The sequence below is a fragment of the Saimiri boliviensis genome, chromosome 2 (assembly GCF_048565385.1).
Source record: "Saimiri boliviensis isolate mSaiBol1 chromosome 2, mSaiBol1.pri, whole genome shotgun sequence".
In the NCBI taxonomy this organism is placed as follows: Eukaryota; Metazoa; Chordata; class Mammalia; order Primates; family Cebidae; genus Saimiri; species Saimiri boliviensis.
Genome location: NC_133450.1, coordinates 130,970,357 through 130,986,143, shown reverse-complemented (window position 1 = coordinate 130,986,143; position 15,787 = coordinate 130,970,357). Strand labels below are relative to the sequence as shown.

At 42.4% G+C, this 15,787-nt stretch overlaps 1 protein-coding gene across 2 annotated transcripts in view; it reads right to left on the bottom strand.

The window, feature by feature from the left end:
- TDRD9 (tudor domain containing 9) overlaps positions 1-15,787 on the bottom strand; it is a 134,227-nt gene that overhangs the window by 54,338 nt on the left and 64,102 nt on the right. The window contains exons 9-13 of one of the 2 annotated variants that reach the window (XM_074394372.1): positions 11,910-11,974; positions 9,147-9,201; positions 8,921-9,005; positions 7,396-7,453; positions 5,593-5,697 (exon numbers count right to left, since the gene is read on the bottom strand). In XM_074394372.1, the coding sequence (XP_074250473.1) occupies positions 5,593-5,697; positions 7,396-7,453; positions 8,921-9,005; positions 9,147-9,201; positions 11,910-11,974 (368 nt within the window). The remainder of the gene's footprint in view (positions 1-5,592; positions 5,698-7,395; positions 7,454-8,920; positions 9,006-9,146; positions 9,202-11,909; positions 11,975-15,787) is intronic. The other variant, XM_074394373.1, reaches the window with a different exon arrangement.

The window sequence follows — 15,787 nt, the reverse complement described above, 5'->3', positions numbered from 1 at the left end:
TTATACATGGACTATCTTATGCCTTAATAAACAAAAGATAAAGGGTAGATACAGATAAAAAATTTTAACAGCACCTTTGTTAATCCATAATCAGTCAGAAACACAACACTGGTTCACCACTCTTGACCTACATCATGGCTTAAAAAAAACACTGCCAAGGGGTCTTTACCCTTCTAGACAGACATAATTAGTTAGGTCTCTTTTCCCATGGTTTAGAGTAAATGAGACTATAAGTAAATATGTATCCCTCCTAATAGGCTCTAGAATAGATTTTACTACAAAGCCTCTGATTACATAACAGACTTCTTTAAATTCTCTTGCTAAAGTTGTGCTAGGTAATAAAATTGCTCTAGATTACTTACTGACTAGACCAGGAAAGAAAAAACAACATACAGTTGCTGACACTACTTATTACATGTGGATAAATACATCAGATATTATAAAGACTCAGGTGCAGAAGATAAGCAAACAGGCTGTTTGGTTAAAATGAGTAATCTCTTTATCTGACTCATTCTTTGATCTATTTCATTTTCATTGGTTTAGTTCACAGAAACCCTGGCTATCAGGAACATATTCCAAACTTTTGGTATTATCCTCCTAATAGACGTAATAGTAGTCTCCCTGGGACACTATATTCTCTCAAAAGTTTTAAATGTTTACATACAGCCATCTATAAAACACCAGCTGAGTGTGGTGGCTTACACTTGTAATCCCAGCACTTTGGGAGCCTAAGGCAGGAGGATCACTTGCATCCAGTCTGGACAACATAGTGAGAGCCTGGGCAACATAGTGAGATCCAGCCTGGGCAACATAGTGAGGTCCCCGTATCTGCAAAAAAATAAATAATTAGCTGAGTGTGGTGGCACACACCTGTAGTCTCAGCCACTTGGGAGGCTGAGGTGGGAGGATTGTTTGAGCCTGGAAAGTTGAGGCCGCAGGGAGCCATGATCATGTCACTGCACTCCAGCCTGAGTGACAGAGCAAGACCCTGTCTCAAAAATTTAAAAAAAAAAAGTCACTCCTTCACTTAAAACAACAAAAGTTAAAAAAAAAAATTAAAAAGTGTGACCATGAAAAATACCATAGCCCATAAATAATATGAAACTGAAAGCCCAAAATGACCAAAATGACAGTAACTGAGAGTGGCACTAAAGCCCTAAGTTTTGGTCACACTCACACCTAAGTAAAACCTGACCAAAAGGAGAAAATTGTTAAACAAAATGATGAGAGACTATTGTTTTAGACTAAATTCAGACACTAGGCTTCAACAGAGCAGGCTAATCCAAAATAAAGTTACTCATACTAAATGCAAAATAATCAAACTAAAACTTCTAAAAAAACAAACAAAAAAAAAACAGATAGATGCTAAAACAGACCAACTTGTTTTCTTCTCCTATTAATAAAAACAAAAAATCCCAACACAAAGACGTCACCTCCACGCTAACCCTTACAAAAAAAATAACTTAAAAGTCCTTGTTGCCACCTGACAAAACTCACTGTTCTGCTATTACCCAGTGAGACTTGAGACCAAATAAACACATTTATAATGGTTTATTATATAAAAAAAAGTGACATCAATGCCTAAGGTTTTGGTCAACCTCTTCATCTTGACAGGTTGACCAAAGGGGAAAATTGCTAAATTGAGCTTAGCCTAAAGATACCTCCTTAACATATTTTAAGTTGAGCTTCAAAGTCCCTCTGCACATAGTAAACTGTAACCTAACTGGATGTGTAAACAGTCTATACCCACTCTTATTCCAGTCACCAAGTTTCAGCCGATCAAAGGCAATCAACTGCTCAAATCATGCTCAAAACGGACCAATGCCCAGCTGTAATCAATGTGGCCAGTTCTGTACCTCGCTTCCATTTTCCACATGTCACTTTTCTCTTCTGTCCATAAATCTTCCTTGACCATGCAACAGCACCAAAGTCTCTCTAAACCTCTTCTGGTTCAGGGGCAGCCCCATTTGCAAATTGTTCTTTAAAACTCTGTTAAATTTGTCTAAAATTTTTTTCTTTTCTTTTTTTTTCAAAACAGTATCTCCCTCTAGTCACCCAGGCTGGAGTGCAGTGGCATAATCATGGCTCACTACATCAACCTCCCAGGCTCAATCAATCCTCCCACCTCAGACTCCTGCGTAGCTGGGAGTACAGGCACACACCATCATCCCTGGCTAATTTTTTTATTTTTTATAGAGATAAGGTTTTGCCATTTTGCCCATGCTGATCTCAAACCCCCGGGCTCAAGCAATCTGCCCACCTCACCCTCCCAAAGTGCTGAGATTACAAGAATGAGCCACTGTGTCTAACCAAAAAAAAATTTTAACAGTGGTGCTGCCAAGGGTATGGAAAAATAGATCTCACACATTGCTGATGGAATGTCAAATAACACAGCCACCATGGAACGAGTTTGCAGTAGTTTCTTATAAAACTAAACATATTTACCACATGACCCAGTAATTATATTCTTGGGTTTTTATACCAGAAGAATGAGAAAACTATGGCCACACCAAAACCTGTACATGAATCTTCACAGTTGCTTTATTCTTATGGCAAGAATTGGAAAAACCTCAAATGTCCTTAAACAGGTCAATGTTCAGTGGAATACTTAGAAATAAAAAGAAATAAACTACCGATATGTGCAGCTTGTACTGGCTTAGATGGCTCCTAAGAACACTATGGTAAGTAGAAAAAGCCAATCTCAAAAGCTCATATACTGTATGATTTCATTTTCTAACATCCCGGAAATGACAAAGCTGCAGAGATGAAGACGGGTCACTAGCTGGCAGGCAGAGTGTTCAGGGCAGGTATGGCTGCGAGGGAGCGGCACAGGGCCACCCCTGCATAGCAGTGGGACAGGACAGTTCTGTGTTCTCAACACAGTAGTGGTTACACAAACCTACACATGGGATCAAACTGCAGAGAACCACACACACAGTACACATAAAACTGTGAAACAAGGTATATACTGACATAGTTTAACAGTGTTACACTATGTCAATTTCCTGGTTGACTGTACTTATAAAGACGTCCCACTCTAGGGGAAGACGAAGGAAGGATTCAAGGCAATCTATGTACTATCTTTGCAATATCTGGTAAGGGAAAAAATTTTATAATAAATATCTTTCTAATCATAGAAATTTTAAACATACAAAAGGTAGGCAAGAAATTGCCGGGCACGGTGGCTCAAGCCTGTAATACCAGTACTTTGGGAGGCCGAGGCTGGTGGATCACGAGGTCGAGAGATCGAGACCATCCTGGTCAACATGGTGAAACCCCGTCTCTACTAAAAATACAAAAAAATTAGCTGGGCATGGCGGCACGTGCCTGTAATCCCAGCTACTCAGGAGGCTGAGGCAGGAGAATTGCCAGAACCTGGGAGGCGGAGGTTGAGGTGAGCCAAGATCACGCCATTGCACTCCAGCCTGGGTAACAAGAGCAAAACTCCGTCTCAAAAGAAAAAAAAAAGAAAGAAAGAAAGAAAGAAGGCTCCTATAATCCCAAGACTGATCCAAAGATAACCACTTTTAACACTTTTGTATATTTATTTCTAATCATTTTTAAAGCACAGTTTTTTGGTAAGTTTAAGGGAGAAAAAGGGTAAACATAGTGGGGTGATTACAGTTTAATATCCTTTTTTCTCTTAAGTTTATAATAATACATAGCTTGACATAAGGTTTTTCCAAAGTGATGAGAGACAGAGGTCTCACTCTGTCTCCCAGGATGGAGTGCAGTATGAGTGACCTCGGCTCACTTCAGCCTCCGCCTCCCAGGCTCAAGTGATACTCCCACTTCACCCTCCTGAATACCTGGGACCACAACACAAGTATGCACCACCATGCCCAGCTAATCTTTTGTGTTTCTGGTAGAGATGAAGTTTTACCACATTGTCCAAGCTGGTCTCGAACTTCTAAGCTCAGGCAATCTACCCAGCTCGGTCTCTCAGAGTACTGGAATTACAGGTATGGCCACCGCACCTGGCCTCTGTGATGGTATTTTAATGGGTGCTTAGTCATTCTCTTAACTCCTCTCTAGCCAAGTCATTTCAGGGGAAGCAATATAACAAAAAGGTTCAGAATGTAGACCAAAGTCAGATTTCTGGGTTCAAACCTCATTCCCATCTCTTCCTAGTATAACCTTGAGTAAGCTACTATTCCTGTGTGTCTCAGGTGCTTCACTAAGAAATGGGAATCTTAATTAGCATACTATGTACATACTTACAGCGTTGTTAGGAAGATTAAATGAATCAATAAAATATTTAGAAGAATGTCTGGCATATGGTAAACATTCATTTATTATGTTGGGGGGTGTATTTAGTATTCTGTATTCTTGAAATGGTCTTTTATCTACCCTTCCCAAAAGGTTCTCTAAAAAACAAACAAGGCTGGGCGCAGTGGCTCAAGCCTGTAATCCCAGCATTTTGGGAGGCTGAGGCGGGTGGATCACGAGAGCAAGAGATCGAGACCATCCTGGTCACCATGGTGAAACCCCGCCTCTACTAAAAATACAAAAAATTAGCTGGGCATGGTGGCACGTGCCTGTAATCCCAGCTACTCAGGAGGCTGAGGCAGGAGAATTGCCTGAACCCAGGAAGCGGAGACTGCAGTGAGCTGAGATCGCACCATTGCACTCCAGCCTGGGTAACAAGAGCGAAACTCTGTCTCACTAAAAAAATAAATAAATAAATAATAAAATAAGCCACTTCTCAGTCTGCACTGAGAACACTGTCCCCTGAAATCGGTTCTTGCCACAGGTGATCTTAACAACCTGTCCCAGGTACGTCATGAATATACCTCCACTGTGGTCAAAGCATCCCAAGACCCAAAAAGTGACCCTACACCCTCATCTTTGCCCAATGATACATGCGGCTGATGCAGCAAATCTGGAACTCTCTGCAGAACCACTTCAGGAAAACTAACCCTAGGAAGATCAAAGGTAAACAGAAATCAGATCATCAAAAATTACTGAAGTGGGCCAGGCATGGCAGCTCATATCTGTAATCCTAGAACTTTGGTAGGCTGAGGTGGGCAGATCACCTGAGGCCAGGAGTTTGAGACCAGCCTGGCCAACATGGAGAAACCCCATCTCTACTAAAAATACAAAAATCGGCTGGGCATGGTGATGTGTACCTGTAATCCCAGCTGCTCAGGAGGCTGATGCAAGGGAATTGCTTGAACCTGGGAGGCAGAGGTTGCAGTGAGACAAAATCGCATCACTGTACTCCAGTCTGGGCGACAAGAGCAAGACTCCATCTCAAAAAAATAAAAAATTATTAAAGTGATCCACTTGGTTTTCATAGTTCTTCACCAATAATTGCTTAATTTCACTTTCGGAAAAAATATAGTGTCAGGATGATGGGGTTTATCCATTATGTACAAAGACCCTATGCATTATAAGAGAGGAGAAGCATAGATTTAAATGGATTCCCTGACAAATATGGGAAGCCACTGCTAAAAACTTAAAACTAGTTCCAAGAAAGAAAATATCTGAGTAAAAATAAAAGTGCAAAAAAAGAATATATTTTTTAAAAACACCTGAATGTGCACTGAGTCACCACTGACTCATGATTGTGCTTTAACACCAACATCTTACCTTTTCTCTGATTACAGCTGGTTTTAGAGGCCCAACTCAATCGCAGACTCTGATAATTTGTATCTTCATCACAGACCAGTGTTCTAGTCAAACAAAAATCTATAACTGCCATTAAAAAAGGGGGGGAATGTAAATACCACGCTAAAAAGAAATCATTGCATAAAAATCACAATGCATAATGATAAACCAATTTGAAACACACAGCCTTAAGAACTGGCCGAAATGTTTGACCACGCACTGACCACTCCTTCTGCCCAGGACAGGGAGTCGGTGGTCACATCCTCTCTTGCTGACTACCGGGAGTCTCTGGGTGTGAAGAATGGCCTACATGGACTACACCCAAAAGAGTAACGTTCTCCAAAAGAACACCATTACAACAGTAGTACAGAAGAGCAACGGATACACGGGACTACCAGGATTCAAATCCCGCATCTATGTGTGTGCCTGTGGGTGGGTCCGGGTGTCTGGGTACGTGCGCGTCTGTTTGGATGGGTGTGTGTGTCTGTGTGTGTGCATCTGTATGTGTGGGTGGGTGTGCGTGTGCCTGGCTGGATAAGCTGCCGAGTATCTCCATGCTTTGGTATCCTCATTGGTGGCCTGCCTCCTCCCCTCCACCACACCTTTCCCCTCAGACAGCCTAAGCACTGGGGATCTCCCATTGGCAACACTCACTCCCCTAGGCCACCTCTTCACTTATTGCCCCATTTCCTCTACCCCACTACAGCAAAGCACCTGTGGAATGCTGTCTGCCACCACTAGTTCTGGGTTCCCCTCTTCCCATTCTTTCTTGAGCCCATTCCAAGCAGACACTTGCTTCCACCAAAGCTGCTCTCGTCAAGGTCACTGACAACAGCCCGCTGGGGGATCCCCCTGACCCACCATGGGCATCTGATGCACTCCTCCACTCCATCCCCTCAAGACCCTTTCCTATTGGGTGTCTAGGCCTCTGTGCTCACTGGCTTTCCTCCACTGTCCTGGAGGCCCCTCTGCAGCTCTTACTGCCCACCTTTAAACACCAGGGCCACCCTCCCTCTGTGCGTTTCCCGAAGAGCTCGGCCAGGTTCCTGGCTTCCAATGCCAGTCACCGGCTGATGCCCCCGCCACCTGCTCCCTGGCCCTGGTCTCCAGGGCTCACACAGCCAGTTTCTTCCACAACACCTCCACCTGATTATCTAGTTGACCTATACCTGAAATTATAAAGACCTTTTCACCTGCCGAGCATCTCTCTCTCTCCCTCCAGGACATAGCAGCCAGGAGGACTGGACTTTGTCTTATTCACCAGTGTACTGCCAACATTGAGAAGAGTGCCTGGCACATGCATTAGGTTTTCAAATATAAATTATTGAATGCAGAAAACTCATTGATTAAGCAATCTCACAAAGCAATCAGAGATACATTTGCAGAAGACCAGATGACAAAGTGGCCTGCTCCAGAGTTGACATGGTGTCCTGCCTGCCAAGCAACCTTCAGAAATGAGATGGCCTGAGCTCTTCCCCACAACTGCCTCCCTCCATTCACAGAACTCCACCTGGCAGTCCCAAAGCTGTTTCCCACAAGACCCAGTGGAACACCCGGAATACTTCCTGCAACCCAGCTTGCCCTAAAACATGAAATGGTGTACTCAGAGGAGGTGATGGTGAACCGAGTATGGGAGAAACCACGTAAACCTACTTTTCTAAATTCCATCTTCCAAAATGGGAAGAGATGAGGAGGAAGAGAAGAACAATTCCTGAGTGAGGTGAATAAGCCAATAAATACAGTACCATGGTTTATGCCAGGAGGTGAAACGGAGAAGTATCTTACCATATTTGACATCTGGAACTGTGACAGAACTCTCTGCAATATTGGTGGACAGAATAATCTGTTAAACATCCAAAAAAAAAAAAAGCTGACATTCCTACTAGATTCTGGACATCATTAGGCAGTTTTTAAAAATGCAAAAATTATTTTAAAGCTTCTGAATGTAAATACTCAACTCAGATTTGAAAATTAGCCATTTTTCTATTTTATACACATCACAACTCATCAAGAAGCCCCTGATGAATGGAAAACCAGCCACATACAACACAGCAGGAGCTTAAACACAGGCAGACAAGACACAGGCAAAAGGAGCTGTTCCTGATCACTGCTATGGTAGCTTTGGTAGGGTGGAGAGGGGTCCAGGAATTGCCCCAGAGCAAAAGGCATAACCAGGTTTCTAGAAGAAGGGCTGTAGCTTGTAAAACTTGCCCTAGAATACCACCCAAGGCTGCTCCTGGGGATTCCAAAGCAATCAAGGGGAAAAGGCTGTCAGCTCAGGGCTCCTGATCACCTCAAGCAGCTCTAGAAGGGTCTTGTTAAAACAACTCCATCATTCACACATAATCTGAGATTTTAAAAATCCTCCTGAAGCAGGACCTAGAATATAGCTTCTAACTAGAGCCACCAGAGTGGTTTCAGGGACATCAGAACAGTTCCAAAGTTGGAGAAATGCTAAAGAAGAATTAAAAGGTATCACAATTCCTGAATTAAGGAAATAAAAAAATCTTAGCTTTTTAGCAAACTGATTTACAAAATAAAACACAAAACTAAACAACATATCTGACTCATTAGGTAAATTGTTTTGTTTTTTGTTTTTTGAGACAGAGTCTCACTCTGTTGCCCAGGCTGGAGTGCAGTGACATGGTCTCAGCTCACTACAACCTCCGTCTCCTAGGTTGAAGCGATTTGTCTGCCTCAGCCTCCCAAGTAACTAGGACTACAGGTGTGCACCACCATGCCTGGCTAATTTTTGTATTTTTAGTAAAGACAGGGTTTTACCATATTGGCCAGGCTGGCCTCAAACTCCTGAGCTTGTGATCTGCCTGTCTCGGCCTCCCCAAGGCATAAGCCACCATGCCCGGCCTAGGTATATATTTAAGTGACTAACCACCAAGTACAGAATACACTGCTGAAATGTGAAACTTTTTTCTTTTATTCATTTTCCTTTTTGAGACAGAGTATTGTTCTGTCACCCAGGCTGGAGTGCATTGGTGTGATCTTGGCTCACTGCAGCCTTGATCTCACAGACACAAGCCTCCCACCTCAGCCTCCCAAGTAGCTGGGACTACTGGTGTGTGCCACAACACCCAGGTAATTTGTATATTTTTTGTGGAGACAGGGGTTTCGCCATGCCATCCAGGCTGATCTCAAACTCCTGAGCTCAAACAATTCACCCGCCTCAGCCCCCCAAACTGCTGAAAAAACACAGGTGTGATGCACAACACCTGGAAAATGTGTTTTTCATGAGTAGAGGCTCTAAGGAAAAGTTACCTAAAGTGCTTAGAACTTGTCTTCCCAGTTTTCCTACCTTTCTGTACCCAGGAACTGGACTTAAAAATATATTATTCTGTTCTTCTAAAGCCACACTTGAATGAAGCGGATAGACCTGCAACCTGAGAAGTTACTAAAATAAAACATCCATAAAGAATAGATATACATGAGATACAAAAATAAATACTGAGATAATTAAAATCATTTAAGAGAGAAACAATGCAATGGTTTAGAAGAATACAGCTATATCATTTTCAACATACCTTTTATGAACCAGGTTGGTGAGAAGTTCATGCATATAGTTTATTTCAGCCAGACCTGGGGAAGAAAAAAGTGGAGGAGGGAAATAAACATGTTTGTATCTACTGCTAGAAATCAACCTTTAATTGAAATGGCATATCTTTCAAAGAAGGCCCTACCAGTTTGACTTTTTTATCTTCTTTGCCTAAATATGCCAGAAATACAAGTAAAAGTACACAGTGACATTGACTAATAGTAACTCACAAGTATGGGGAAAACCATAATCTTTCAGTTTTCCTTTACACAGCAGTGATTCCCTGTGGGTGTTGGCTGTATACTTTTTGTATTTTTCTGCCCAGATTTTACAAATTTTCTATAATGAGCATGCAAAATCTTTACAATCAAAAAGTAACTTTTTTTTTTTTTTTTTTTTTTTTTTAGACGGGGTTTCGCTCTTGTTACCCAGGCTGGAGTGCAATGGCACGATCTCGGCTCACCGCAACCTCCGCCTCCTGGGTTCAGGCAATTCTCCTGCCTCAGTCTCCTCAGTAGCTGGGATTATAGGCACGCGCCACCATGCCCAGCTAATTTTTTTTGTATTTTTAGTAGAGACGGGGTTTCACCATGTTGACCAGGTTGGTCTCGATCTCTCGACCTTGTGATCCACCCACCTCGGCCTCCCAAAGTGCTGGGATTACAGGCTTGAGCCACCGCGCCCAGCCTTAAAAGGTAACATTTTTTTATAAAGTCCTGGCCATGAGGATGTGCTAAACCATTTCTATCAGGCCTCCGCCTGCCTGCTGAAAGCTAGGCTAACATGTGCTTTTGCCTCACCCTGATTCTCAAATCTGTTTGTATATGGGTTGAACTGTGTCCCCTAAAAAGACATATTGAAGTCCTAACCCCAATAATCTGGAATGTGGCGTTATTTTGAAATAGCGTCGTTGCAGGTGTAAATAGTTAAGATGAAGTTATATTAGAACAGGGTGGGCCCTTCGTCCAAAATGACTGGTGTCCGTACAAGAAGGGAAGAGGCACAGACACACAGGGAATGCCATGTGACAAGAGAGAGAGGAGTGACGCAGCCACAGATCAGGGAGCGCCAGGGACTGACGGCCACCACTAGGAGCTGGAAGGAGGAAGAGGCTCAGAAAGAGCATGGCCCTGCTGACAACTTGATTCTGAACACTCAGCCTCCAAAACAGGGAGAGAATAAATGACTTCTTTTAAGCCATCCAGTTTGTGGCACTTTGTTGCAGCAGCCCTAGAAAACTAATAAAGAACTGTTCATAAGAGATCAGTTAACACATAAACATGTATCAAACTTGAATTCACATGAACATATTAAAAAGACAGCAGTCCTAAATGTAAAATATCACTTATAAAGATTTTCTTCAGCCAATGTTCAGCAGGTAAAAAGTTATTTATCAGCCAGGAGCAGTGGCTCACGCCTATAATCCCAACACTTTGGGAGCCCAAGGCAGGCCAATCACTTGAGCCTGGCAGTTGGAGACCAGCCTTGGCAACATAGTGAAACCCTGTCTCTACAAAAAAATACCAAAAAAAAAAAAAAAAATTGGCCACACATAAAGGGTGTATGCCCACAGTCCCAGATACTTGGGAGGCTGAGGTGGAACTATCACTTCACCCCAGGAGGTAGAGGCTGCAGGGAGTCAGGGTCACGCCACTATACTCCAGCCTGGGTAACGGAGCAAGATCCTTTCTAAAAATCAAACAATAAATAAAAATAATAAAAAGTATTTATCTCATGTTAGGTAATCTTAAGCTAGTATCAACATGGCTCTACTTTGGTGATTTTTTTCCCCCCTTAATACAATATTATTGACTACAGTAGTCATTTGATAAATATTTTCCAGGGCAAATATAACACCACCCCACTGTCAGCTAACAGCTGCTCCCTGCATGTAAACAAATCCTTGTCACCTAAGCAAAACATGACAAAAGTCTGAAACTCGTATGTTGCATTCCAAAATTAAATAAGCTATTTTCATTCTCCATTATTGTAAGAACAAATCTGTTTATGCTCCATATGTTATAACAGAAATATCTGAATCATTGTTATAATGTTTCATCAAGCTATACCACTTGATTAAAAAATCAAGTAATTTTGAAAAAGTACAATGTAACATAAATTCATCTTTTCAGAAAGGTATTTTAAAAGCCTGTTTTCTCAAACACTAAGGAAGAAACTCAAGGATTACTCTAATGATTCCCATGGTATTACAGTAACAGCATGTTCTACTATTACTAAATAAGTTTTCAAGGCAAACTGATGAGTTACCTCATATTTATAACCATGTATGTAAAATGTAAATTTAACAAAGCCAAATATTTTACTGGAAATTTTGAAAGTGGCAAGACTGCCTGCAAAAAGTTGAACTTTGGCTAGGCATGGTGGCGCCTGCCTGTAATCCCAGCTACTCGGGAGGCTGAGGGGGAATAATCGCTTGAATCCACAAGGCGGAGGTTGCAGTGAGCCGAGATTGCGTCACTGTACTCTAGACGGGGCAGCAAAGAGAGACTCTGTCTCAAAAAACAACAACAATGACAAAATTTCGAAGTCTTAATTATTAATAAGAAATCTTTTTAGAAATACAAGGGATATAATAAAAAGCCAAACCAAAAGTTACATTTGTTCACACGTTCAAAGTGTAAAACGAATAAAGTCCTATGGAGAATAGCATTTTCATAATCTGCATTAGGCACAAACTTAACCTCTCTCCAGAGTATTATGATTCCAAGTCACAAAATTATGACACTCTTACCTGGTAAAAACACCAACACGCTGCTTCGCTCTGACACAAACTGGGCACCTGCCCAGGCCTTCTTCCTGTTAAAAATGTAATATGCACAAATATTAATAAAGGCTATAGCAGCTACTGCTTCTCTACAATCGTAATATTACAAGCTTTTAATCCTGAAGGGCTCTTACAGGTCATACAAAGTAATGTTCTTTATTTTGCGTAAGAAAACACAGAAGCCTAAAGGGATGAGAAAACATCCAAGGCCCCATGGTCATTCAGGAGACCTTAAGCCTTTTGACTCATTATTTTCTTCTATCAAAACTTACCATCTGCAGAAGTTTTCCTTGAAATTTAGTTATTGTGATCCAGAACTTCAAAGTAAAAATATTTAAAATAACTACAAGCAAAATTTAAATTTTCAGGAGTCCAAACTACTATTAGAAAGAATTTGTACAGACCAAAATCTCAAATCATCTACTCGCCTCCCTGCCACTGTCAATATATTTACTTTTGTGTGAATTTAGAACTTTCACTCCTCCATAAACCTGTGAGCCCTTCCTACATGCCAGGCCCTCCTCTGTGCAGTCAGGATACAGCAATAACAAGACAGACAAGCTCCCTGCTCTTTGGAGCTTACATTCTAACTGGAGAGACAGACAAGAAACAAGAAACAGGCACCTTCAGTTTAGCACTAAGACCTAAAAGAAACACACGGGGAAACACAATAAGCAGTGCTAAGGGAGGGTATGTGTGTGGAGTGCTCTCAGTAGGGTTGGCTGAGAGAGACCTCTCTGGAGAAGCAATGGGAGCTGAGGAGGCAGCTATGGAAAAGTCATGCAGTGTCAATTCAGGCAATGCCTGGGAACAGTCACTACAAAGGAGAAAGGGGTGTGAGGGTTAAACCAGCGTCCATGGTCACTGCTCCTGCTGCTCATCCATCTCTCCCTGTAAGCTGCTGAGATTTACTTGGGGTGGCTGGCAAATGTTAGCAAAATATTAGGGAAAATTATAGATTAGTCTCAAACCTTTTGGAAGGCCTAAAGGTTTTATTGGCACAGGTTCAAGGCAACTGGTCCATTATGTTAGAGAAAAGATCGGGATGATAAAAGGCTTTCCCAGTTTAAATCTATTTATCCCACATCCCTTTGTCTCTTGTTTACTCCTGTAAACTCTGTGCTCACCTGAGATGTTTATTACCACCTGCAGACATTTGGCATGCTATGATGGGTATTACGTCAGGGTCACCATGTCGCCCCTATCTTTTCCCTAACATAATGGACCAGCTGCCTTCAACCTGTCCAATAAAACCTTTCGGCCTTCCAAAAGGTTTAAGACTAATCTATAACTTTCCCTAATATTTTGCTAATATTTTGCCAGCTACCCAGAGTGAATCTCAACAGTGAGTCACACCTATGGCCTGAGATGGCAGCCACCACCATAAAAAACACAAGCCTGCTTTGTAGATTGGCCTGCATGGGATGCTGGCAACAGCCAGGGGCGAACACTCGCTGCATCACAGCCCCACCCAGAGGAGAGGCTCACACACAGTGAGCGGGGAAGGGGCTCTCCCAGTGAGCAGAGGTCAGGCAGTCCATCTGGTGGTACTGATTCCTGAGGAAGGACACATGGCCATGAGATTGGGTTCACCCCAATCAACAGGCAGAGGCTAATAGCTTTGTCAGCTGGTCAGAGATGTGGAAATGACAAGATTGATAATAAGGAGATCTGATGTAGAGGTATCAATAAATGCCCAAAAGGCAGCCATTGTGGAGGAGGCTTTCAGTCACCAGATGGGCAGGAGGCCCTACCTGTGGACATGGGCCAGCCTTCTCCTCCAGTTCCCCTCAGGTTGGACGATGCAGAGTGGCCAGGTAGCAGGGATGAAGGCTTGCATACAAACTCAACACTTTCCAGAGATGAGGCCTATCTGGCTGCTACCACTGCTGAGTGCCAACCACACAACAGCAAGGACCAGTGCCAAGTCCCAAATATGGCACCATTCCCTGGGGGACCAGCCCAACCAGCTGATGACAGGTTGATTCCAACATGAAGGAGGTACTGATTTACGCTCATGTAAATAGATACAGATGCTATTCTGGATTCAGATCTGCCTTCTCTGCACCTAAAGCTTCTGTCATACCCCCATCTATGGACCTACATATGCCTTTCTTGCTTTCATCGTTTCCTGCACAGCATGGCCTCCTGCCACAGTTTAGTGGTCAATGGACTCATGAAATTCAGGGGTATTACCATGCACCCAAAAGCAGCTGGCTTAAAAAAATGAGGGCCGGGTGCGGTGGCTCAAGCCTGTAATCCCAGCACTTTGGGAGGCTGAGGTGGGTGGATCACAAGGTCGAGAGATCGAGACCATCCTGGTCAACATGGTGAAACCCCGTCTCTACTAAAAATACAAAAAACTAGCTGGGCATGGTGGTGCGTGCCTGTAATCCCAGCTACTTAGGAGGCTGAGGCAGGAGAATTGCCTGAGCCCAGGAGGCGGAGGTTGCGGTGAGCCAAGATCGCGCCATTGCACTCCAGCCTGGGTAACAAGAGCGAAACTCCGTCTCAAAAAAAAAAAAAAAAAAATGATTAAAATGCCTATCAAAGGCTCAGTTATTGTGCCAGTCCCACAGGAAGTCATAAATGCCATAAACAATGAAATTCAAAGACAAGGTAAAATCTTGAAAGCAGCAAGAGAAAAATGACATGCCACATACAAAGAAAACCCCAATAAGATTAACAGCTGAATTATCAGCAGAAACAATGGAAGTCAGAAAGCAGTGGGATGACATATTCAAAGTGCTCAAAGAAAAACAACTGTCAATCAAGATTCCTATATTCAGTAAAACTCTCAATAACGAAGACTAAATAAAGACTGTTCCAGTTAAAGAGCATTTCTTGGCAGCAGACCCATCTTACTAAAAATACTGAAGGACGTTTTTTGCACTGAAAACAGCTGACCCCAGAGAGTATTTCAAATCCACATGAACAAAGAAAGACAACTGGCAAAGGTAACTAGGTAATGACAAAGGATACTGTAAATACATATTTTGCCTCCTTCCTTCTCCTTAGGTGATTTAAAAAGAAACTGTAAACAAAAATTAGCAGGGCATGGTGGCACACACCTGTAGTCCCAGCTACTCACAAGGCTGCCATTGCAAAATCAACTGAGTCCAGAAGGTTGAGGCTGCAGTGAGCCATGGTCACACCACTGCACTCCAGCCTGCTCAACACAGTGAGACCTTGTCTCAAAAAAAAAAAAAGTAAAATGCTACATTGCAAAATACGTATTAAATTCAAAAGAAAACAGTAAAAGAGAAACAGAGGAACAAAAAAAAACCATGAGACATACAGAAAGCGAAAAGTAAAATGGCCAAAAAAAATTCTACTATATCAATGACAAAATTAAATGTCAACGGATTAAACAACCCAATCAAAAGGCAGAGAATGTTAGACTAATTTTAAAAAATATGGCCAGGCACAGTGGTTCACACATGTAATTCCAGCACTTTGGCAGACCAAGGTGGGTGGATCACAAGGTCAAGAGATCAAGAGATCAAGACCATCCTGGCCAACATGGTAAAACCCTGTCTCCACTAAAAATACAAAAATTAGGTGGGCATAGTGGCACACACCTGTAGTCCCAGATACTCAGAAGGCTAAGGCAGGAGAATCAGGAGGTGAAGGCTGCAGCAAGCCAAAATCGTGCCACTGCACTCCAGTATAGGTGAGAGTGAGACTCCATCTGAGGGAGGAAAAAATATCCCACTCGGAATATGTTGTCTACAGGAGATACACTTTAGATGCAAAGACACCAAGTAGACTGAAAGTAAAAGATTGAAAAAATACATGTCATGCAAACAGCAACTACAGAAAAGTGAAATGGCTATTCTAATACA